Source organism: Elgaria multicarinata, chromosome 6 (genome assembly GCF_023053635.1).
Source record: "Elgaria multicarinata webbii isolate HBS135686 ecotype San Diego chromosome 6, rElgMul1.1.pri, whole genome shotgun sequence".
NCBI classification, from domain to species: Eukaryota; Metazoa; Chordata; class Lepidosauria; order Squamata; family Anguidae; genus Elgaria; species Elgaria multicarinata.
This window is the reverse complement of record NC_086176.1, coordinates 82,265,967-82,292,018: the sequence shown is the minus strand read 5'-3', so window position 1 is coordinate 82,292,018 and position 26,052 is coordinate 82,265,967. Positions and strand designations below refer to the sequence as shown.

At 38.3% G+C, this 26,052-nt stretch overlaps 1 protein-coding gene across 1 annotated transcript in view; it reads right to left on the bottom strand.

Moving 5' to 3' along the window:
* Positions 1–1,945: 1,945 nt before the first annotated feature.
* The window catches only part of MCCC2 (methylcrotonyl-CoA carboxylase subunit 2), a 41,658-nt gene continuing 17,551 nt past the window's right edge, over positions 1,946–26,052 (bottom strand). The window contains exons 7-17 of the mRNA XM_063127917.1: positions 24,395–24,508; positions 20,935–20,999; positions 20,234–20,333; positions 18,938–19,033; positions 16,458–16,530; positions 16,130–16,206; positions 13,303–13,369; positions 12,510–12,666; positions 11,419–11,533; positions 8,044–8,129; positions 1,946–2,144 (exon numbers count right to left, since the gene is read on the bottom strand). Of these exons, the coding sequence (XP_062983987.1) occupies positions 2,027–2,144; positions 8,044–8,129; positions 11,419–11,533; positions 12,510–12,666; positions 13,303–13,369; positions 16,130–16,206; positions 16,458–16,530; positions 18,938–19,033; positions 20,234–20,333; positions 20,935–20,999; positions 24,395–24,508 (1,068 nt within the window). The 3' untranslated portion in view covers positions 1,946–2,026. The remainder of the gene's footprint in view (positions 2,145–8,043; positions 8,130–11,418; positions 11,534–12,509; positions 12,667–13,302; positions 13,370–16,129; positions 16,207–16,457; positions 16,531–18,937; positions 19,034–20,233; positions 20,334–20,934; positions 21,000–24,394; positions 24,509–26,052) is intronic.

Genomic DNA, 26,052 nt, shown 5'->3' with positions numbered 1-26,052 from the left:
GTCTCCAGTCAGCATGGAACTGTAGTCCAAAACATCTAGAGGACATCAGGTTGGGGAGGGCTGGTGTAGAAAATACAAAATGTCTACATGAAAATGTAACCATAGAACCTAAATGTTCTCAGAGGATGAACAAACAATGGACTCCATTAGCTTTCAAAGATGGAAGGTTTTGTTCCATCTTCCTATTGATAAACTATGCCAGCACACATAATTGCAAGTCAAATTGCATTGATTAATTCCATATGCTATCATGATTTAGGAACAATATGCTACTAAAACCAAGAACTGTAGAATGGTGTCACTAAAATTTATTCCAGAATGTATTTCGACTCAAGGCTACATTTATTATAATGAAGGTACCTCCGTGAAAATAAATAATTCCCTTCATACTGTAACAAGCAACCAGGAGGTAACATTCTCAGAGGTATGAAATCTGTAAAAATGCATCCTTTTTCATTACCTACATCTCAAGATTATTGATGAATTATTCCCTGCCCAAATAGGGATTTAATTACCACTCTCTGTGTGAACCCTTGCAGGCTAAGAATGTAATTTTGCAGCAAAGTCCTGGTGTCAGAATGAACTAGTCTGCCCACCCCTTGAAACTAAAGGACAAATCATCTGGCAAATATTCATTGGAGGCATTGTCTTGTTAGCCCAGAGCCATGTGCTTGTAAGAGGAAAGAGGAAATTTTATCATTTAACAATTGTTGTGGCACTTTATTTTAGTCCTTGAGAGCCCTAGGCATCATTTGCATAGAACTTACAGCCATTTTGAGGTGTATAATTTCCATATTTGCAAAACCAAGGTATGTGGGCAAAGGGGATTGTGCATATAAATCCCCATGATGTTAAGAGTTAATAAATATATTTAAATGAAATTTGAAGCTGTACTTTTTCCTTCATGAGCAGGAATGTTTTACACAAAATAACTTAAAGCCTTAGGAATTTGAAACATTACGGTGAAATTAATGTGTTAGGACTTTCAATACATTAGTAGTCCACCTCTATTTGCATTTATTTCTCCAACTAAATTTAGTCACTGTGCAAAAGGGTAAACAGGAAACTCTCATGCACTGATTAACGGGCACCTTAGTTTTCAATATTCAGCACGCCAAGGAGAACTCACTGGCTGAATTATTTTTTCTCAACTTCTACTTCACATTTGTAAAATTGGAATGACTCAACTCTCAGGATTTTAGCGACAGCCAATGACATATTATTAGGCATTTTGAATAGTCATTATGCCCCACAAAATACATAGATAACAAATGTAGTAGATCTTCCTTCCACCTAGTTTCATTAAAATTATGCCCCAACTTCATATTTAGATTAATTGCTGAGCCTTACAACACAAACTGACTTGCTATGCAGTGTGCCCACACAGCTAAACTGCAGGAACAGGCCCTTGGGTCCTAAGTTAAGTGCCATGATATTCAGAAATGCCAAGCATCAAGCAGCTCTGATTGACTTTGGAATATTGTCTCTAATTCCCCTGCAAATGCAATCAATCTTTGCTGGAGTCAGTCTGCTCTACTATTAATTGCTATAGATTCAGGGAGGTGAAATGGAGAAGCAGAAGTACTTGAGAGTTACATCTGTGAAAGAGACATGATGATTGTCAAGCAAAGTAAAATATATGGTTTCATTGTCTTATCTTCTCACTGTGAATATACCTCTTTTTAATTAAATGAACTATATGAAGATGCATACAGCCTGGCTGGCTAATTAAATTAAATTAATGAAGATGTGTGAGTATTTGGCTTCTGAATCATTTATATGGTTTAGATGGAACAAAGCTGAAAGGTGTGACACACTGGGGTATTTATGGATCTGATTTCAATGATTTAATACATTTTGGACAATAATACTGAAATCTACAATTACCTATGTAAAGGTATTAAAGCAACTCCATTTAAACATACATAAAAATAAAACCCAGCTATAGTATTGCACAAATCTTTATTTCAAATCTTAATTAAAATCATATTAATAATCCAGAGATATCCTGGCCACGGCTTTCAAATCACATTCTGAATACTCCGAACTCTGTCTTCTTGGTGGGGGCATTGAGTGCAGCGCTCAGGCTGAGACCCAAAACCAGTCTTGTGTCTGATGGGTCGATAATTCCATCATCCCACAGCCTGGAGCAGACAAAACAAAAACAAAGGTTTAAGTGAGAAAATGGATCATTAGACTGGTACCATAGTCACATGGGAGCCGTTTTCCTGTGAACTGCTCCAGGTAACATTTAAGGTACCCAACAATATTTGGAGGGACCACCAGTGGATCTGGTACCATTCCAGGAAGGGAGCAGACTGATTTTATGGGTAAATCTGTTGTTGTTGGCCCCAAAGAATGTTTAAAGTTACCCAGGATCTCAATGGAATCCATTTAGTTAGAATTCTATTCACAGATTCAGTGTCAATCATACAGTATTAAACAAGGAAAGAGAATAAAAATAAGAAGTGTAATAGATGAGAATGGAAATTTTCCACATTTGCACCTCAATGGGGAAAAATGCCCGTCATCTTCATAAAGGTCACAATCCAATTCAGAGTTAACCATGCTTAAGTATGTGATGGACTATAGCACAAGTGTCTAAATAACGTGTCAATTTCATTTGGGATTATTTACTGTAATACCCTGCTCCAAATATTTACACCAGTGTATCGTCTTTTCTTGCCATTTCAACAAGCTAATGTTATTCTGAGACATGCTCCATTATTAACAGTGTCTCACTGTAAAAACAAAAAACTATGTTCCAATTTCAGTAAATATTCCAAACATGTAGGGTACAATCCAACATTACACACTTTCAAGTCACCTTGAGTTCAGCAGTGGTAAGTGTATGCCCATAGGTATTTACTTCTATACAATATCCATATTCTAAAAAGGAAATTTAAATAACGTCATCTAATGAGTTTTAAATTCAGAGACATATAAAGTGTTGAGATATTTCTTTGTAATGCCCTGAAGATTAAACATTGCATTAATCTTCATTGTTCAAGCATATTTCCAAATAGATGAAAATTAATCCCTGTCATAACAAATTCTCTTAAAGCAATACATTCAATACTAAAAAAATTACAAAACACATCTGCCCAATCCTGAGCACATCCATTTACTTAACTTTAGACGTGTGACTAGTGCGTGGAATCCAGCGAGTACTAACCAATTGCAACACAACCCCTTAAGTAGTTCATTTGATTATTATTTGAGAGAGTAGAAAGCAGAGAAAAGAGGCCATCTGTGGGGGGGGGGGGGGTTAAGTGCTTTAGAATATTTATCTATGAATAAGCATTGAGAACTGAATGGTTAGAACAGGGCATTTTCCTCTGGCTAAAGATTCAAGCCTTCAGTTGTTAACAGTTTAAAGATTATATTTTAAATCTAATTATGTAGGAAACGTGCAGCCCACATTTCAGAGTGTTAATATTTCTAAAGAACAGGCCAACTGAAACTTCATTCTGTACATCAATACATAGTTATCCAAGTCCAACTTCATCGAGGCTTGCAAGTTATATAGATTTGCTTCAACCTACTATTCAAACATTACATACACAGTGACTGTTCTTTGACAGATTTACCATTTTCAAGCACACTAAGAGTGCAATCCTATGCATGTTTAGATAGAAAAAAGTCCTATAATTCCCAGCATGGATGCTAGGAGTTGTAGGACTTCTCTGTCTGAACATGCATAGGATTGCGCCCGAAAAAGTTGTACAAAGTTTAGGACATCTAGAAGTATAATAAAGCTATTTCCAAATAACGTGTTGCCATGTACTACTGCATGCTAGCTTTTCTGCAATTATCTTTCAGATTCTGTCTTTGTAGTGACATATGCTGAAACATGCCACAAAGAACAATTGCTTCACGTGTTACAGCAGAAGACTGAACCTATGTGGCTTCTGGGAAGTTTACTGTATCTAAAAGATGTAGCCGAAGAAACACAAGGTTAGGACTTTATTTACCATGTGATGATGCTTATATTGTGCTTTTAACATGTTAGTTGTTTTATTATGGTTTTAATTTTTGTGAACCTCCCAGAGAGCTTCGGCTATTGGGCGGTATAAAAATGGAATAAATAAATAAATAAATAAATATTGCAAAACCAAAGGGGACAAGTGACAACTGCTTTGGGTGGGGTTTCACAACTCTTGAAAAATCAGCTTCACAGCTTAGGAGTGTTCATGGACTCAGCTTTGTTTCTGGATGGCCAAGTGGCGACTGTGGCCAGGAATGCATTTACAAATCTGGTTGCTCTCACATGCTCTACATGTGGCAGCCTTCAAAAAGTGTTCAGAAACTTCAGCTGGTGCAAATTATGGCAGCTAGAGTTTTGACTAAAGTCAGTCTTTCAGTCCATGTGGCTCTATTACTGTATCATCTTCATTGACACCTGGTCCATTTTTGAGCTACCTTCAGAGTGCTGGTTATGACTTTTAAGGCCTAAACAGTTTGGTAACAGATACATAAAAGATCATTTCTTCCCATGATCATACCCACCAGCTGAGGTCTTCAATGGAGGCTCTGCTTCATGTCCCATCACAAGCAGAGGCACAATTGATGGGTATTTGGCATAGGGTCTCCTCCGACATGGCACCAAGACTATGGGACCATTGTCCCAGGAAGCTTGGGTAGTGATGGTTTTAGAAGTCTTGTAAAAATATATATTGTTCCATCATACTTTTGTCATGCATGATAACCAAATCCCTGTTTCCCTTGGTCTAAGCTGAGAGTTTTAAGGATTAATAAAAAGATCTGTTGTACTCTGTACTTTTTATTTTAATGTGTTGCTATAGTATACTGTTCCTTTTTATTATTTTTTTGGCACTTGGAGGTCTCACTGATGGGAAAGACAAAATTAAAATAAATTTTTATTCATTAATAAATTGTGCACAGCTGTACACTGGCCAATAGTAGGAAATAAACTTGTTAGCACTCACCAGGATGGTACAGTGTGCTTACTAACTGGATGACAGCAATACTGCCATGCTTGTACTTCCAGGCTCAGAAGTATGAGTCTTAAATGACGTTGCTATACTCACTTCAAGTACAAGGTGACTATTACAAGTCCTGAATTCTTCTTTAATTAAAATCTGAGCTAAAGAAGAATTCTTCTACCAGGTATTTTTACAGTTTTAATATTTTAGCCAACGTATCAAAATTAAATTAAAACATTGAACATGACTGTATATTTTCAAAACACAACTGACCCAACACAATTACCTTTGAAAGTACAGTCTTATAACAGCACTATAATAACAACTGCCTTTCCATCCTTTACACCTTTAAAATACAATTCTGTTTTGGTAAATAGTGATACATCTTTTGACAACTTGAAAGATTTTCAGCGTAAGATAAAGATTATTTTCTCTACATCACTGTGTCTTTGTGTCTTTGTTTAGTGAAAACTGCCTTCTGTAGTGGGATAAAGCATTAATTATTGAACGACCTATCAAACCCCATGGTGGGAACATGAATCATATCTCTGCTTGTAAAAAATTTATAGAGCCTCTGCAAGGAAAAGAAGCACACGGCTCGGGAAGAAAGCTGCTCATGACATTCGTTACAAGGTAAACTGATTAAACTCCTTTTAGACACCTGCAAGCAAATTAATCTAGCTCATTTAGAAGATGTCTGGCTAATGACTGTTGATAATTAAGACCTCTGTATGTGAAAGGCTCTAGTTAGACACTTTTGATGAGGGAACAAAACTATGGAGCAGACTACTGACACCCTGTACATAGAATGAGATATAATTTATATGCAAAATTAATAAAGAAATGTTGCTTCCATTTTAAAAACAACAACAATATTTCTTCTGTTTCCTAGTCCCATTTTATAGTTCAAAGGGACAATTCCCAATGCAAACACCCCCATGCTGCACACAGTATGCACAATAATCTATGCAGAGCCACGCACGCACCCACTGAACAGATGGATCATACTGTCCGCTTTAGTAGTGCCAATCACCTGTTGGAAAATGGAGGGAGGGCCTGGAGCCTGTTCCCCTGCAATCCCCAATCAGTGTTGCCAATCCAAAGTACAAACCACCTGTTGTGTGTTATGGGCAGAATTCACACAATGGTGGGCATTAAATACAGCTATCCAGGCACAGAAACCATGGATAAAACACCTTATACATGCATTTTCAGACCCAAAAGGGGGATCCACCTACAAAAACTAATGACCTGGTTTGCATGTCACAGTTAACCCACAATTTGCTTGGTTGTGTGTCATCACCATTTTGGATATGCATCAACCCAATCAGGGGTTATTTTGTGATATGCGAACACAGTCACTATTAGGGTGACCATATGAAAAGAAGGGCAGGGCTCCTGTATAGAAAAGGGAATTTCAGCAGGTGTTCTTTGTTTGCATGCAGCACCTCGTGAAATTCCCTCTTCATCACAACTGTTAAAGCTGCAGGAGCCCTGCCCTCTCAACCAGATACAAAAGAGAGCAGGGAGTGCCTAAATTAAAACAACCTATGTGCTAGCACTAACTAACCTACTGTTCCAAATATTGAAAGACAAATGTGGTTTCTTGTATCACAATTATGTGCATACTGCATGCTTAAAAATCCAATTATTCTTCAGTCTTTTAGCATACATTAAAAAATCATGAAGGGCTTGCAGTGATTATATCCAAAAGGTTACTCACAGAGAAAACATTAATTGTTACCCCCAAATTAAGGATTTGGTGTAAACACATACAGTTTGATGATAATTTATTTAACATAATTAGTTCAGTGAAAAAAATATCTTGACTCCAGTATAATCCAATAATAAAAAGATGAAGATATTTGTCCTTCTGCTTCATGGAGACATATGATGTCTTGTGACTGGGAGAAAAACCAGATGCTCAAGTGATGTAACTGCACTTAGTTTTTCACAACTACAATGGGCACCCCAGTTCATACCTGTTGTAAGACACATCTCTATTCAAGATAATCTATTTTCAATTTCCTGGGAAGAATACAAGACTAATAGTTCATCTTAACTATGGTTAGTTGAAATAACCCTGCTTCATCAACTAAGGTTTGAAGGTGACTTCGTTCAACTAACCATAGTTAATTAACTGCAGTTTGTCCAAAAGCTTCCAATCACTTTCTTGCAGCTATGCGAGAGGACAGGGGAGAGAGAGTGAGCCTGAGGGTTATTCTCATCATGCTAAACTATAATTTAGCGTTAGATCTAAGATTCCACCTCAAGAAAGAGATGGATTGCTCTAGGTCACTGTAACTGTTTGGTGTTGATATAAGGACAGGAATGGTGAATAACAAAGTATGTACGTCATGTATTTAAGCTCATACTAATAAACACCTAAGTCACTCTGGTCACGTATATAAACTGGAAATTCAAATGTAAGTAAACTCTATCTGACATGGGAAATAGTTATTTTGTTTTTTGGAACAGAAAGCTCTAGCATTATTCTCAATCTACAAGGCTATTCAGATATGTTTCTCAAAATGATTGCCACAAATAAAATGTGGGTTTGCTCCTGTTATTCAATAAAAAACTAATACATTACATCATAAAAATACACTGTGGATTACTCATTTTAAGATAGATGTTTGCTGCCCTCATGTCTTATAAAGTAGCAAGTGCACCATAGAATAGTGGGATCATGGAAATCAGTACAGCCCCAGTAGACAGACTACTGAGCTTGGTCCCTGGAGATAAGAGTTCATATTCCCCCTCAGATACACAAAGTGATCTTTCAACCTCAGTAAAATTAGGAGTGTTGATTACTTACATCACAAAGCAATTTTCTGCATGTACACAACTGAATACATATAAAAATGCTTCATAAGTGGCTAGTCATAATGGAATGACCCAGCCAAACCCCAGCCAAGGTCCACTCCCACTAATGGACAAGGTATGTACTGCCTGCCCAGGCCTTATGGCATTCAGACAGCTTAGGCTTCATCACTAATGCCACATACACACACAAATAAAAACAAAAACCTTTAAAAGCAAAATAAAATCCCACAGCACATGATAATATAAATCACCACCATCATCTATATCTTACCTGGCACTGGAATAATAAGGATTTCCTTCCTCTTCAAACCTCTGGATTATTGGTTCTTTCAGTGCTTTCTCCTCCTGTTCAGAGAACTACAAAATATAAAGTTAATGAATCTGGAGAAAGTGGCAATTTTACTTTGCAAAACTGCAAGTCTCTACCTCTAAGTAATAACAAATAATTATACACTGTTGTGTGTATTCGATTTTACCATAACATTTACTTAGTGTGCCCACTGAAATAATAACTGGTGACATTAAAATAATCACCTTTTATGTTAGATTTAAAATGTTTTTGAAGCTATATAATAAAGGCTAAATCTTGTATGAATAATTCTTAAATACACCAAAGGGATGCAATCTGGGATCTTTCATTTATCAAACTGAATGTAATTTTGTTAAAGATATTTGCAATTTTTGTTATGTACACACTTCTAGATCTCAGGTCAGCATGGATGGGATGTTTTTGTATTCCAGCCAGAAAGCAACAGACATCTGAAATCCCCACATACCCTGTTGAGAGTACATTCCAGCCAGAGCTGTTGTTCTTTGTCTTGAAACTCCACCCCTTCTCCTTTAATCAAGCTCATCCATCTTTAGCTATACATCATCTTTAAAGAAACAGACCTTTTAACTACCATACTACATATTTTACTATAACGTAACTTTGAACTTGCTGGCTTACCCAGGGCTGCACTTGTGCTAGGACTTAGTCCTGAAATATACAAGGCAATTTAAAACAAAAGGCTTCACAGCATGTGTACAGTGGTTTGAATCCACCAAGAAGCAACTGAACACTTAGAATTAAAATCGAGGGATTTCAGGAGAGATGCCATGAACCCCATGAAGAGTTCAGCCATGCCCCTGCCTATATACGTAAGTAACCTGAGCTCTAGCTTAGATCTGGCAGCAAACCTCTTCCACTTACAGAAGGGCTGTTCTGAACTAGTGGGAAGAACATTCCATGAGAAAGAAATTAACCCCAAGTCCAGAGGCGTTACTTCATTTGCACAATACTTCACACAAGCTCTTCCTGAAGACCTTTTTATGGCCTTCTACAGCTTTTATACTACAGCCTGTACCTTTCTTATTTGCCAGTTTCCATACTGTAAGGCAGTTCTAGCTTCATTGTGGCTAGAAGCCTTCAGATAGTATTGCTCTACGAATTCTAGCACTAATACATTTTCTCCTTCTTATGATGCTTCTGTGTGGATGTGGCCTGCCATAGCGAAAGGGCTGTGGCACAGTGGGACAGTAAATGCTTTGCATGCGAAAGGTCCCAGATTCAATCCTTGGCATCTCCATGTAGGACTGAAAAGAGACTCCAGTCAGGCTGGAAACAGCTCTCTAGAGTTTCAGTAGAGGGAACAACACAGATGGGCCAATAGTCTGATTCCGTAGAAGGTAGCTTCCTATGGGAATGGTTCAGAGGGGAAAAAACGGCAGCAACAATAAAGGCAAAACAACAACAATCCCCAATTCCGGGTTCTACATACTCCTGATGATAGTAACACAACGGAGTTGCAAATAAAACACATATATTTATTTATATACATAATATTTATGGTGGTATGCCCCCACACCATGGCTAAAACTATTGTTAGTGCTCTGTACCCAGCTTTACTAATTTATTTTAACCACTGCTAAAACTGCACTGAAATCTAGCAATTACTTTGAAGAAGCTCACAGATTGAAGATATTGTAAATGAACAATCCTAACATTGGTCTAAGTGTCGGAGGCACTCCAAACAATTAGAGCTCCAACCAAGAACAACACTTAATAGGTGCTTTGCAAAACTACCATCATCATCGATTAGCAGAGTTTGAGAACCAATATAAAACCACAATTAACTTTAAGAATAAATGAACGACATTAAAACAAAATTTCTGTCTCTTTTCTTGTCGTCCTTCCCCTCGGATACGAGTGCGTGCTTGCATCTTTTGTCAAATTAGCACCTCCATCCAGGTTTCTGAGTCAGTGGAACGTGGGAGGCCTGACAATGCCTCTCTCCATCTAGCCCAGTATTTGTCTAAAGAGCTGTGCCTCTCCAGGGTTTCAGACAAGGGCCTTTCTACTCACTGTTTTGAGCTGAAGATGTTAGGAATTGAACCTGGGATATTATTATTATTATTATTATTATTATTATTATTATTATTATTATTATTATTATAATATCCTGCCTTTTTTCCTGCAAGGAACCCAAGGCGGTATACATAATAATCCTCCTCTCCACTTTATCCTCACAACTACAACCCTGTGAGGTAGGTTGGGCTGAGAGTCTGTGACTGGCCCAAAGTCACCCAGTGGGTTTCCATGGCTGAGTGGGGACTAGAACCCAGATCTCCCGACTCCTGACTCCCAGTCCGACACTCTAGCCACTACACCATACTGGCTCTCTTCTGCATGGAAGGCTGCTGTTCTGGCATTGAGCTCTGGTCCCTCTGGAGTTGTGAGCCAGGGAGACTATAAGAATTTTGGCTTGTTCAAAAGCACCTGTGTTGAAACTTTGTAAGATGGTATTTGGTGCTGCTGCTCATCTTTAATTTTGTTTGTTTGAAGCATATTGATTTTGAGCGTCAGCAGACGAGCATTTTATTGCACGCTCATTACTGGGCACTCATGGATTTTCACGGCTACTTTTTACAACGTTGTCCACACCCCATGCATCTCCCACCCCTTCTAGCCTTCTTCCCATGACAAAAAAGACCCCAGTAAGACCGGTTTATTTTTAGAAATGGAACTTGCCGCTATCTCCTGCTGTGTGCAGGAGAAGCAGCGCGATAAAAACAGCCCACTGAATGGGCCATGTGGACGTTATTTACTTCCTCTTTCTTCTCTTTCTTCTATTGTGCAACAGAAGCGGAGGCAGAGAAGTGACGGTAGGGAACCGTGATTTCCCCCATCTGATGGAGGTCTTTATGTTGAGTGGGAACTATGTTAATCAAAATCAATTTGAAAATGGTATCTCCAGTATTCGAGGCAGTCAGCTTGTGTGCACCAGTTGCTGGGGAACATGGGTGGGAGGGTGCTGTTGCACCATGTCCTGCTTTGTTGGTCCCTGGTTGGCAGCTGGTTGACCACTGTGTGAACAGAGTACTGGACTAGATGGATGTGTGAACAGAGTACTGGACTAGATGGACCCTCAGCCTGATCCAGCATGGCCGTTCTTATACAAAAAGACATTTGCCTAATTTCCTATTGAACTACCTCTGAACTACCTTGAAGTAATACTTAGATTTCAATACTGCTTCAGCCGTGATTAAAATGAATGCGTACAGCCAGGTATTGAGCACCAACTAGACTTTGTCAAACCAAGAAATTATAGCAGAGTGGTGATACAAAGTGTAGAATTGTGAGCATTTGCTGTATAATCTTACTAACCTGTTTCCCTTCCCTTGCTTTTTGGTCCTTGGCTATTGTAGCCAAAACCATCGCAGCTTGTTCTCCACCCATCACTGAGATCCGAGCATTTGGCCACATAAAGAGAAATCTTGGACTGAAAAATAATCATCAAACTAACATAGGACACATGTTCTCTGCTATTTTTACATCATTTTATTTAGCTTGGGGCGGTAGGGAAAGATGCAGTGGTGGACAAATTATGGGAAGTCGGATGGTGGGGAACTAGGGCTCACAGGGAAGCAAGCACTGGCACTTTTTGATTAGCAGGGATGCTGATGTCATCGGCCACCCCCTTCAATCTTTCCTGTCCCCTCTGAACTTAGCTGCAAACCTCACAATAGCTAGGCTGAAATGAATTTTCCCAAGAACAATATATTGTTCCCTGTTGTAATTGGATGGCTTGGTTTTGAATGGGCAATCCAGACTCATTGGCTTCACTGCTCCAGAATCTATTTTAGATATGGAGGGGTATATAAATACTGTAAATAAATAAATAAATAAATAAAATGGTCTACAAAAGACCTGCTCCTGATGGAGATAAAAACTGCTAGAAATAATTTTTGATATGCTTAACATAAATTGAATTTTTGGACTCTCCTTAAGGTGATGGTTATGGGGACAGTCATGATTAGCATCTGCACTTCAAAACGTACTATTACACTATATGTGGGGAGAGAAGGAGAGTTTTCAAGTCCACCCATGTGCCTAGGAAAGACATTCTTGCTATCATTGCAATTTACAGGATAGGAAAGCAGCAGAAAGCTTTTCGGAGCCATTGTTACCCTTAACCAAGGTAATAATATTTGTCAATGCTCTCGTCAGACTCTCTAGCCAGAAAGAAGAGGCATTTTACTACAATGTTACATATACAAAGTGGCATGTGCAACATGAACTGGAATTATCGAAGGACCTAATTCAATAGGACAGATGAAACGGCTTTGTGGTCTCTGTCAGTTGACTAATAAATAAAAATAAACAGCATCATCTCTGCCTGAGTGACATCTAACTTTGGAAGTGTTATAAACTCATAGTAAATAATTTTTACTAACAATTCTGAGATACATACTTACCTATATGCTCTTCCACACATCCCATAATTTCCAGCACCATAGGAACCTCCAATAATAACTGTTATTTTAGGCACATTGGCACATGCTACAGCAGTAACCATCTTGGCTCCATCTTTTGCTATTCCACCAGCTTCATAGTCTTTACCAACCATGAATCCTAATGAATTGTAAGAATAGCAAGACCATTGTCAACAAAAATTCCAAGTACCTTTGTTGGTCCATTAGAAAAAGATGCAAAAATAACAATAGGGAAGCCTTTCCCAACCATTCAGATGTTTTGGACTACAATTCCAAGCATTCCTGACCATTGGTCATGCTGGTTGGGGCTGATGGGAATTTAAGTCCAAAACATCTGAAAAAGACTGCAGTAGGGTAATAGTGTTAATGCTCCCAACTTAATTGACAGAAAGCAACTTGCTCATCATTCTGTGACACTTTAAATTGTCTTAATAAAGTATATTACCCTACAATTACTTTAAGATAACTGTTTTTGTAGATTATAGGCCTGCAGCAGGTTTTCTTTTAAATTCAACCATTGTATAACATCTAGGTTTTAAGACACTTTATCAACGAACAACAGCAAATATTAGTGTGCTTAATGTCAGCTGTACAGCACTCCCACAAACAAAGTTATTATAAATAATGGATAAGAATGAATTACTACTACACATTTATTTGCCAGTGGGCTACACAATGAATCTGCAGTTCCACATACTTTATTTTCCCTGAGATTTGGCAACAATAATAATAATAATAATAATAATAATAATAATAATAATAATGGTTTACTGACCTGTGATATTTTGCAAAAACACAATTGGAATATTTCTCTGACAACAAAGCTGAATAAAATGAGTGCCCTGTAAAAGCAGTAAGAGACTGACAGTTGATTTTTGTTTATCTTTTTTATTTTATTTTAAATTATCTATTTTTATTCCATTTACGTACAGCCCATCTTTTTACTTGTATTTTATTTTTCTAACTACGTTAGATTGTGATGACTTATCACTTTTAGCAATAAAGATTTCATTCATTCATTGATAAGTAATGGTTAAACATGTCACCCACAATCCTGTCCACTCTTAAAATCAGTGGGGTGCTTCCAAGGCAATGTTTATCAAGCTACTATAACTAAACATGATCTGTCACAGAGTAATTGTCTTTGACAATGGCTGCATTCAGATGACACAATAGTCAACCCTATGTTAATAGTCCACTCCATGGATGACTATTGGCATGTTGCATTTCTGCTGCTCTTGCCTCGCGACTCCGTAGACGTGTGAAATCATCAAGAGAGCCCGACAGACGACACAATAATCAACAGTTGTGCAGATAGTCAACTCTGCACACCGTTGATTATTTGCATTGGTTATTTTGAGGAAATAACCAACCATGGCATGGAAAAGATGACACAAATGTCAACAGTTGACATTTAAGCAATTGTTGACTATTTAAGCAACTGTTGACTATTGTATTGTCCAAGCCCAGTCAATACGCATAACACATTTCTAAAAAACAAACAAATAAGCATTCAGATGTTAAATTTATTATTTATTTATTTATTACATTTCTATACCGCCCAATAGCCAGAGCTCTCTGGGCGGTTCACAAAAATTAAAAACATTCAAAGTACAAATTGCACTTTTCTAATTCCCTCTACTGAAAATGACCAAATTTTTTGACCCATGATTCATTTTTGTGTTAACCGCTGGGTTGTTTAGCCCCTAGATAACTCTCTGGGTTCACATGCCATACTCAACTAATTGTGACCTGGCCAATCGTAGGTTGATGATTAAAAGTGGAAGTGAGGAGCATGTGGAAAGGAACGCTGTTGCTCACTCCCACTTGGCAAATTGTGGGGTTAAATAACAAACTGCCTCTTTGAATATAACCAAGTTTCTTATTTTTCCTAATTGTAGTAATACTCTAAATGACTTTTCTACAAAGCAACTAAAGCATTTTTAAAAATACTTTTCCGAATTAATATTATTTATTTACTTTAAAAGCTGATCTGCAAAGCAGTTACTCATGCCCCAATCATTGCTAAAATAGATTTGAAGCAAGTTTTAACACATGAAGATGTGATAAATGGCAAGTGGTAGTAACTGAGGTAACAGTTTGCAATTGTACTGAGTGCTAGAAATAGTACCTTAAGGCCATTGCTCTGAGGAGCGATAAAAAAACAGTTAAGGCTGAGAAATTATTGAGAAAAGTTTCAACAACTTTTAACAGCAGCAACAACACATACTTAATATCTGCATAGTGATTTCAAATGTTCAGAGCAAGTCATTATCTAGCTGCAACCCTCCAAATCAAATTAGTAGTATTATCTCACATATTGCAGAGGCTAACAGGCAGAGCTCCATCCCTCAGCCATTATGCTACACCAGATCTCTAAAAAGTCTCTAATATCTCTAAAATATGTATTAGTTTTGAATATCAATGGGAGGGTCAAACCTAAATTGGAAAGCAATAACCATCTGAAGTCTCAATATCCATATGCTGTAGATTTCTTTTAAGAACAATCTTCTCAGTTATAGAATGCTATGACTGGGATCAGGAAAGAGCTTTGAAGCTAATGAATTGAACTGCTAGACTGCTACAGGACATAAGCACGTTTCAAAGGAGTGTTCTCACCAGCAATAGCATTTAAGTAAAAATTATTATCACTTCTATGGAAGGGCCATTAAATTCTATCTAACGTATAGAGCAATCCAAACACCTGACCACAGCAAGCCAACAGAGCTTCAGAAGTGGCAATTCCTTGAGAGATTAGTAGCAATTCTTTAGGAGAATATCCCACCCTGTTCAGGCAAGGAGACCCCACCCCATCAAGCTACCCAGAAGGACCGGAAGACAGGACATCCATCTAAGATGAGTTTATGCAACACTGATCCCATGTGACTAAAATGACTAGAAGCACTATTAGACAATATAACTGTGACAGAATGTCTTGGAAATACTTCTTCCTGGTGGGTACATATACATCTAACAACTAACTAGAGTAACTAAGGGCGCAGTCTCTGAACCCAGAAGCTTAAGGACATCCACTGCAGGACAAGAGAAATGCAGAGGCAAAAATCAACAAGCTTTTTTGCCTGTCTAGCTGGGGCGCTGCAGAGGGGGAGGGAAGGAGGCTGAAGAGGCCTGGGGATACTCCGTAAGCCGTAAGAATACTCTCTATTCTTCTCCCCTCCCTGCCCACAGAAACGACTCCTTTACCTCCTCTCCAAGGTTGTTTATGCGACCTCGGAGAGGCAGCTGGTCTAGTTCTCTCCACACCAGCTGTGAAGGGAGGGGTGGGGAGCGTAGATTCCTGGACCTGAGCTCTGTCTCCGACCTCAGACCCAGTAATCCAAAATTATCCCATGCCTCCCCCACACCCCCGACTCTCTCTAGGGGCCATAGAATTGCTCTCTAAATGTCCTTAAATGCTATATTTGATTTTAAAAATGAAGTTATCTTTCTGGACTGATGTTTTTAAAAGTTATGTCACTTTTAGTCATAAGTAATTACAAAAAAGATAAAATATCCCTGTGAATTCTAGTCTACACTGTTTTGATTCTCAGCAACAATGGAAATTTGGAAGGCAGAGCTCCCATAGCTCATACTATACTTGCCTTTTTTGCTGATTCTGAAAAAAGAACACCATTGTTTCCAATGATTCCTACTGGGTAACCAAATATTCGAGCAAACCCTGAAGAAAATGACAAGACCAAGAGAATATTGCACATTTATTTCACAATGAAATATTTCAAGCTTAAAAGGTTCCAGTACCCTCCCTGAATGAAGTGTAGTGTACGAATGAGCAGTTTTCAGATGGCAACTACAATATTTCTTATAAAACCTATTGTATTTTCTACAAGGTGTCATAAAACGATTTTCAGAAGGCAAACAGAATCAAAATATAAAGCTGCAGGAAAGTTACAAAATCACTTAAAATAATACCTGTTATTAACGTATCCCCATATAAGGCTTTAAATTCATCAAATTTGCTTCCATCAACAATTCTAGCAATAACCTTAAATGGGGGAAAAGAACAAGACACCCATTATTATTAGTTCACTCTTGACTATCCTTTAAGATGTTTTTAAGAGCATCTTCGTTTATATATTAGATTGATATTAGGACTGTAGATTTCAATCTACCAGCTCAAGTAATGTGAACTAGCTGACTGGGTTTGCAAAGGAAAGCCCCATTATTATGGGAAACAAGACAGAATACCTCACCTTGCTCTAACTTATTGACAAATTACGACATTCTGTTTCCTATCATCCCCTTCTCATCCCCTTCTCGCTTTGAATTTAGGAAAAGAAAATACATCCTACAATGGTTAGTAGGGAACATCAGTATGAATGAAGCATGTACCTCAAGGCCTTATTAGTAAAATCTACTGAATGCTGTTATGTCTATAAGATTAAAATTGCTACTCTAAGGAGAAAGAGGAGAAATATATTCAATCTAGAATGGTTTTAGATAACTTAAAGGATTTTTTTATAAAGTTCAGTACCAGTGGTATCTTGCACCCTACATAAGATATCTTTAACTTATAACACAGGACATGATGCAAATTGTTGATGTTCTCTATTGCCTGCTTATCTGTTTCATATATTTTTGACACGTCCCATTATCATTCAAATTTGGACAAAGGTCATCAGAATTATTTATTTATTCATTACATTTATATACCGCCCCATAGCCAAAGCTCTCTGGGCAGTTCACAAAAGTTAAAAACAGTGAACATTAAAAAATATACAAAATTTAAAACCATCAAAAATATAAAAACAGCAGTATAAAACAAGAAATTATGGGCTACTCACTACCAGAGGATCCCAAAGTAGTTATACTATGTTATTTAAATAATACAGTACCAGAATCTGGTTTTATTGAAAGCATCGAAGATATGTATAGCCAAGAAGTGGGGGTAAAAGTAATGCTTTCAGGATGGTATTTAAAAATATTGTATGTTGTGATCATGTCTGAGATTAATTATTATTTGAGAAAAGAAATATGGAGGTGATGTTGAGGGATTTTTGAGAAAACGGGTTTTATTTTACTGGAACAAGTTTTAGGATGTTATTCAGCCTTCTGTAGTTTTATCTTTGTTGTGAAATGTTGTGCTTAAGGAATGGATAATAAATTCACAATGAATAATTCCTAGTATGAGGATTTATAGTAACTACACATAACAAATTTGTATGACATGTTTATTTGTAATAATAATAATGGTAGAAGATTTGCATAGGTGTTGCTATAATTTCCAAAAGAAACAGGACAATGAAAATGTTAGAGGCAGCAATAGAGCAGTCTAGCTCACATGCAGACATATTTGCCATGAAAAATAATCCAAACCTGAATACAACCTTCACATCCTTTCAAAACAGCATTAAAATCTGGCCTTTCTTAATAAAGTTTTAAAGGTGTAAGACCAACATTGTATTTTTTCACAACTCACTGACATTTTAGTGACTTTCAAAACAAACAATAAAATATCCTTAAATATTAGAATCTACTATGGGATGCTTGTGGCCAGTCTGAGGCTTTTTCCCAAAACAGACAAATACAGCAAAAAGCCAGACACTTTTATCTATCAATCTGACACTTTCTCTGTCAGTTATTATACACTTCTTTCTTCACATTGTTTCTATTCGATTATTTGTCACTGAGCAAAGCTAAACAATCTGGTTTGTTCTGATGGGGTGCAAACCTCAGGCTCTAATTTGGGTTGGTAACCTGCTATTACTACTGTGAACATTTGTCCCTGGAGGCAGAGACTATATTAATAATCCAAAGTTGCTAGGGCCCCTAGGTATACCAATAATGTCAACTCCAAGTATTACAATCAATGACTAAATATAAAAAATGCTTGCATAAAATAGTTTGGGCCAATATGTCAAGTTTGTTCTGTGCCAATGAGGAGCAGCTTTTGTTTAGTTTAATTTGTGAAAGATTGAAGCTGAAGTGTTTATCTAGTCACAATGCCCACCACTGGAAGACTTGATCAATTATATCAACAGATTTGACAAGAATCTGTAGACGCAGTCAAGCAAGGGCTGCTTTTTAAGTACTTGTGAACTTGGCCTTCTGAAAAAGAGCAGAAACAGTGAAGGCCAGTTTAGGATGGACACATATTCGAGCACCTCTACTCTCTTGATTGCTAACTTTTATTTTTAAGGTGCTAATACCAAAATCAAAATGGGAAGAAAGAGAAGGGGTGCTGGCTCAGACATTTTAACAGCCTCTAACTGAGCAAAATACACAATCTGAAACAAAGATCAGTATCTTCCATAATGCATTTGAGCTCCTGGAAGCTAGAGAGCCAGATTGGTGACTTTAGGCAGGTCTGAAAATACATTCTATACATCTGTATGCATGAGCACCTATGTGTACAATACGCATGCTCTCTTAACAGCAATTTGGAATTTTACCTCTCTGACATCAAAGTTTCTTTTAAGCTGCTCTCCAACTATTCCATAGAGTTCATCAGGAGGAAATAAAGGTTCTTCTGAAGGTTCTACTGTCACCTGCAATAATTTAAATTTCAAAACACACACACACATAAAACATTAAAAATGAATCGGAACACAGTTTCCAGAGCCCCTCTTTAACCGACTCAGGCTCCAATATTTGTAACTGAGTCTCATTCAGCACAACATAACATTTAAACTTACCCTAGATTTGTAGAACAATGTTCTTTTCCACACAACCCTCGCTAAGTTATTTATATCTTTCTAGACAGAGCTACTGCAGACATAATTCTACACTGTCTTAAGAGCCCCCTTCCCCCCTCCACCATGTGAATTCCTTGTCAGCATTAACCTTGACACCATGATGCATCTGTATTGACATTCACCATGGTTGACATTAATCAGGATTAGTAAATCATCTTCAAACTCCAGTTAAGAGCTAACCCTGATTAGCATCAGTACCGATATAATACTACACCATGGATAGTGATGACAAGGGAGGAAGGGTAGAAATCAAATGGGAGAGGGGCATAAGAGAGCTGAGAGCACAGGCATATGCAATCCCCACCTAAACTTTTAACTCTGATTACGAGACCAGCTGTTTTATGTTCACACCAGGACATAGAGAGTGATGCAATTTTAAATGCATTTTTCTTCCTGTTGCCATGTCCTAATATTATAGCAGTAGCAGACAAAATTATTATTTATTTTAGTTATATCCCACCTTTCCTGCAAAAATGGCACTCAAGTCAGCTGACAATAATCAAGATTAAAATCAAAATCTGAATTAAAAACATAAAAACAGAACCATTAAAACCAATTAAAAATACAACAATAAAAGAAATAGATCCAGCCAATTAAAAACACTCATTTATTTATTTATTTATTTATTTATTTATATATAAATAACATTTCTTGGCCGTCTTTCAAGGCAGAAGCCCTCACAAAATGGGTTTCAACAATAAGACCAGCATTGACAGACCAGCATACATGCCAAAGACCTGCCTGAATAAAAACATCTTTGTCTGCTGGAGGAAGGACAACATAGAGGGAGCCAACCTCGCCTCTTTGCCATGAATTCTTGAGCCTGGGAGCAGCCACTGAGAAGACCCTCTTGTCAGAAGACCCCACCATTTGTGCCCCCTATTGGAGCTGTACCAGGTGAAGAGTCTCGCTCAAGAACTTAACACCCGGGCAGGCTCATATGGGAGAATGTAATCACTTGCAAAGAAAAATGAAAGAAGTATACATACTCACATCAACTTTCTTCTGGTAATTCAAACTCCTCACCACTTTTCTAGCTAAATGGAGTGCATGATTATCATCCAGAGCATAGTGATCAGTTACGCCAGATTTTCTGCAAAATTTGAAACACAAAACTATGGTATGTAAACAAGGAAAACATCTTTATTTATTGTCCAGTGGTAAAGAATTATTGGGGGGGGGGGGGAACTTATCTGCTCATAGAACCTGAAACACCTGAAGCCCTAGCAAACCCACAAATGACCTGGTGAAACAATGGGCCAGTTCACATGTAACAAGATCCCATGAATTAAACAACCCACGGGCTGTCGAGGATGAGAGGCAAAGAGTGGAGGCGCTGCCTGCAGCACACCCACCACTCCCACTTTTACTCAGCAACCCACAACCAGCTTCTTCACAGGTTGCTGAATGTGTCGTATGAATCCAAACTACTGGGTTATTAAGGGGCTGATCATGGGTTGCTGAGTAAAAGTGGAGGTGGCAGGCATGCTGCAGGCAGTGTGTCTGCTCTCTCCTGCTCATGCATAACAGTCCAGAAGTTGTTTAACTGATGGACTGTCCTTACCAGGTCAACGATATCCACTGACAGCAGTAGCAGAGGATTCCACTATTGTTTCAAACACCAAAGTTATAACACCAAAGTTATAGTTAGTACCATTAGGATGTATTGGGGGGAAGGGAGTATTTTATTTTACCTGCAGTGAAGATCAGCACCTCCAAGATCCTCTGCTGATACCTCCTCTCCAGTTGCTGCTTTAACCTAAAGCACAAAAGCAAAGCCACAGCACATCAACTTGCAGAGCAGGGACAATGGGAATTAATCACCTTTCACACTTTTTTTTATTTTTTAAAAGTTATCATAACCTTCCAAATTATAGAGTTTTTGGATGCTGCTTGTTACTTATTTTCAAACTGATGATCTCCAAATCTACAGTAATGGCCCAATATAGATAACCTATTTCTCAACTGGTTCACTTCAAAACAAGGTTTGAAACTAGTAGCAAACTCTGGTTTATGCTTGGTTTGTGTTAACTTCCATGCAGACATAATGCTACATCAAGCTTAATGCTGGAAACAAAAGAGAGGGAGGAGTTTAAGCCAGAAAGAGGAAGTAAGGAGGGAAGGGACCATGAAAGCCAGCAGAGTGCTCCCATACCCTTAACTATGGCTAATAAATTTGGGGATATAATACCTGTATCAGAGCCCTGTTATAGAGAAAACACATGGGATCTGAAACAAAATGTTGTAGTGTGGAGTTCTCCTGTTCAGGACACTCCATTCCATTCATCCAGGCTATGGAAGTTTTTTGAAGGTAAGGATGAGGAATTCCCACGGAGGTGTGACTTGCACTAACCTTGCAAACGTTTCAGTGCCAGGTTATTTATTTATTTATTACATTTCTATACCGCCCAATAGCCGGAGCTCTCTAGGCGGTTAGAGTTTTCTGTTTGCCCAGGAGTTTTGTCTTATTACATTTTACTGCCTTTTAATGCAGTTTTATGATTGCTATTATATTTTATTGTTTTTTGTGGTTGTATAATCACTTTTTATATTTATTGTTCATTCTGATATAAATATGCACATATAAAATAATTGTAATTCTTGCAGACAGATATGGTATAATGTCCCCAAAGCATAGTATTAGTATAAATTGAAAAGAACCATCATGCCAGATCAGACCAAAGGCCTATCTAGTCCAGCATTCTGTTTACACAGTGGCCAACCAGATGCCCACGGGAGGCTGAAAGCAGGACTTGAGTTCAACAGCAACCTCCCACTCATGTTCCCCGACAACCGGCACACAGATGTGTACTGCCTCTAACACTGGAGGTAGTATATAACCATCATGACTAATAACCATTGATAGCCTCATCCACCATCAAGCCTCATCATCCATGATAAAAGCAGGGGCTTCCTGCCCTTCTTCCCCATTACTGTTAAGAGTTAGCAGTGTCAAAGCTATCTACTTTTTAAAAAATCCTAGATTTTGAAAAAGATCTTTCACTTACAACTGATCAATATGCTCTGACTCATTTCCATTTTTCTAAAGTGACATAATTAGTGCCTAAAATTCCAACAGGAAATTAAGTAACAGATTAATTAGTACTAAATTGCAGGGTTTTGTCATCCAAAGGTTGCTATTGATTTTCTATGTCTGCTTTTGCTGATTACTTTGTACCAGAAAACTAACCCTGACCCAGGAAAACACTTCCCACACTAAAGTCATTATTCCTGCAAGCTAAGCAATGCAATTTGCATGTTTTAAAATCTGCTGCCAACAAGTCATCTTGGTACGTAGAAAAAAAGCAATTTCATTCAAGCGTACTTCAACAAATACATATTTTTTAAATTCTAAAGTTATACGGGCCCTGTTCAGAAGACACCTTAAACCATAGTGGTTAAGACTTTTTTGTTAACAAAAAGCCTTAACCATCATGGTTTAAGGCACCTTCTGAACAGGGCCATCGTATGTTTCCCTTTAATATGAGTAAACAAATTTTAAAAAATCTGGAGTGCTACAGACTCAACGTCATAAAATGTTAAGAAGTTGCCATTTATCTATCCATGTCATTAGAATTATTCTACCCCTCTTATAAAAAACAATCTTAATATTTATGGGAAGCCAAAACTCTAGTAGCAGATCACTAAAAGAGTGACATGAGTAGGTAATATAATAATTTATATGGCAACGCTTCTAAAAATGATGATTATAGAATACACATGTTTTTGCCATTTGCCTTCACTATCTGGGTAGGTTCAAATGGGGCATTCATGTCCGTCCATAGTATGGCAACAAAAAGAGTCTGTAGCACCTTAAAGGCCAACGGATAATTATTACTATTAAGGCATGAGCTTTCGTGGACTAAACCGACTTCATTTGATGCAGGAATGGAAAGGTGTTAATCCTAGACAGGAACCCTCAAACTTAATTGGTTCCCTGGTAGTACTTTTATTTACTCCATTTTCAAAGACAGAAAGAAGCAGCAGGAAGTTACCCCATGTTGGAACCTCTCTAGAAGAGCAGGAAAGAATCCGGTAGCATCTTATAGATTAACAAATGTTAGCACAAAAACTTCCTTGGTTTAGAAAAATAAGAAATATTTTTGAATTTTCTAGGTTTTCTGTTAAGAGACAGAAGCAGCCTCACAGGGGGAAATCCATCTGTGGCTTGAGCCAATGAGAATATGACCTCTCATGAAGATGAAAATGGGGAAACATTGTCACAAGAACTCACAAATAACTAGCATTACTTCACTAACAGGTTAACAAATTTCAGAGGCATCTGCTGCTGAGTAACAGGCACTGATTTATAATGAAATACAAACAAGCAGGGGGGAATGGGTTCTTCAGTAACTGCTTGATCCTGGTTTGTTTAAATTAGCTTTAGTTAGAAAAAACCACAGTAACCCCGAGTACATACATAACATGGAACTGGGTTCGGTTCTTGAAGTGGAAGCTTTCATTTTCTTCCTCTTGTGTGTGAAAGAGGAGGGAAGGGGGAGCATGAGAGCCCAACACTCACCACAGCTTATTCGCATCAGTTAAATCATGATGTAAATGATTGTCTGAACCAGGCCTATGTGTGCTGGTTGTATTTTACCTCTGATCATTGTCTTACTGAAAATATGCATCACGAAAAATTTCATCTATTATATTTCTATACCACCCTATAGCCAAAGTTATCTGGGTGGTTCACAAAAATTAATAGGATTGATTGATGCATGGTTTCAGGAGCCTATGCACTACAGTAACAGCCCAGTCTGAGAGCAGAGCAGATTCTCTATGAACTCTTGGGTGGCGCAAGAACTAATTGCACCAAGAGCAGGAATGGAGAGGGAGCACAAGTCCACATGCACACTTTTGGGAATACATTGAGGGGGTTCCCCCCCCCCACAAAAACTCAGGAGGCAGAGAATTCTGCCAGCAGTAACTAACAGAAAAGGAGAAGTACAGGTGCTTTCTGTCAACTATGTCCTGCCAGTCAAATATCCATCAAATTGTGGGGTACATAATGTTTTGGATTTTAAAAAATCAAGTAGATTGTCTTTTTGGAGCAAACGAATTCCTACATAGACATCTATGATACAGTTTTATAACTTTTCGTTATTACAAAACAAGGAAGGCTTCTATAATCTGTGAAAACCATCTACTCACCAATGGAGGTCCTCCCAAGAAAATAGTTCCCTGTCTGCCCACTATTATACTTTCATCAGCCATTGCAGGAACATAGGCGCCTCCTGCTGTGCACGAACCCATAACCACAGCAATCTAAAAAGCCAAACAGATATAGGGATTAGCAGGATGGAGTTTAATGGGAACAAGTCTCCTCACTTATACTCAACTATTATTTGCTTTTAGCGATGCAACCTAAGATGCAACAATTAGTTCTTCTTTTCCTCATATAATTATTATTATTATTATTTATTTATATTATTATTATTATTATTATTTATATAGCACCATCAATGTACATGGTGCTGTACAGAGTAAAACAGTAAATAGCAAGACCCTGAAATGAGATTTTCAACTGCTCAGGACAGGGATCGTTCTTTTATTTTAGCTCTACAAATTGTATAAATGGATGTCACTGTGGGGCACTAGGGGTAAATTAGGAGCCCGACGCTTTAAATTTTAGCTTAGAAGACAGCAAGATTGCGCAGCAGTGCACTTATCATGGAGCAGCTCTCAATAATCTTTTAAAGTGACAGGCAGAATCTCCTGGATTGAAGGAGAAGTGTTATTAATATGTCCCTTTCTATTGGTTCTTCTCCTTATTGGTTTGTCTTCTCAATTAGGAGGGCTAAAAGAAATCCTTGAAGGAAGTTCCTGTGGGAACAGGCTCCCAACCTGAGCCTAAAAGCAACATGTGGCTGGCTCTACGTCTGCTAGCTCTCAGAGGCCAATAGGCTAAGGAGCTAACAGACCCCTCCTCCCAGAGGAATGTAATCTGTGCCATCAGTTTCTTTCTGCACTCCTGGGAGAAGAGTGCTTATCAACAGGAAAGCTGTAGAGGAGCCTTCCCCAACCCGAGGCCCTCCAGAGGTTTTGGACTACAAATTGCAACATTCCTGACTGTTGGCCATTCTGGCTGGGTGTGATGGGAATTGGAAGTCCAAGACATCTGGAGGGTACCAGTTTGGGGAAGGCTGCTGAAGAACTTAGCAGTTCGCAGCCACCAACAGCTATGTGAGAGAGTGCCGACTATTATTTATTTATTTATTATATTTATATCCCGCCTTTTTTCCTCCAAGGAACTCAAGGCGGCATACATAATCCTCTTCCACTCCATTTTATCCTCGCAACAACAACCCTGTGAGGTAGATTGGGCTGAGAGTCTGTGACTGGCCCAAAGTCACCCAGTGGGGTTCCATGGCTGAGCGGGGACTAGAACAAGGATCTCCTGACTCCCAGTCCAACGCACTGGCTCAATATGTCTGAATACCTAGATTTAAGGTGTTTGTATACAAGGCTCTATACAACTCAAGATCGGGATACCTCAAGGAATGTCTCCCTCTATACCAACCTTCCAGGGCCACCACAATCTGCAGGGAAGACCCACCATTGTCTGTGCCACAGACTAAGGATTTCTGTTTGGCGAAACACAGAGATGGATTTTCTCTGTAATGGCGCTTGCCCTGTAAAATAATCTCCCCACTGAAATATGTCAGGCCTCAACAATGGGGTGTTTAGGCATTTATTGAAAATGGTTGTTTTGGCCTCCCCCCACCCCATCCATGAGCTATCTTTGTACCAGCATCATGATGCTATTGTGTGTGTATGGGGGCAGGGGGGGGGGGGGTCTTTTGCTTTTA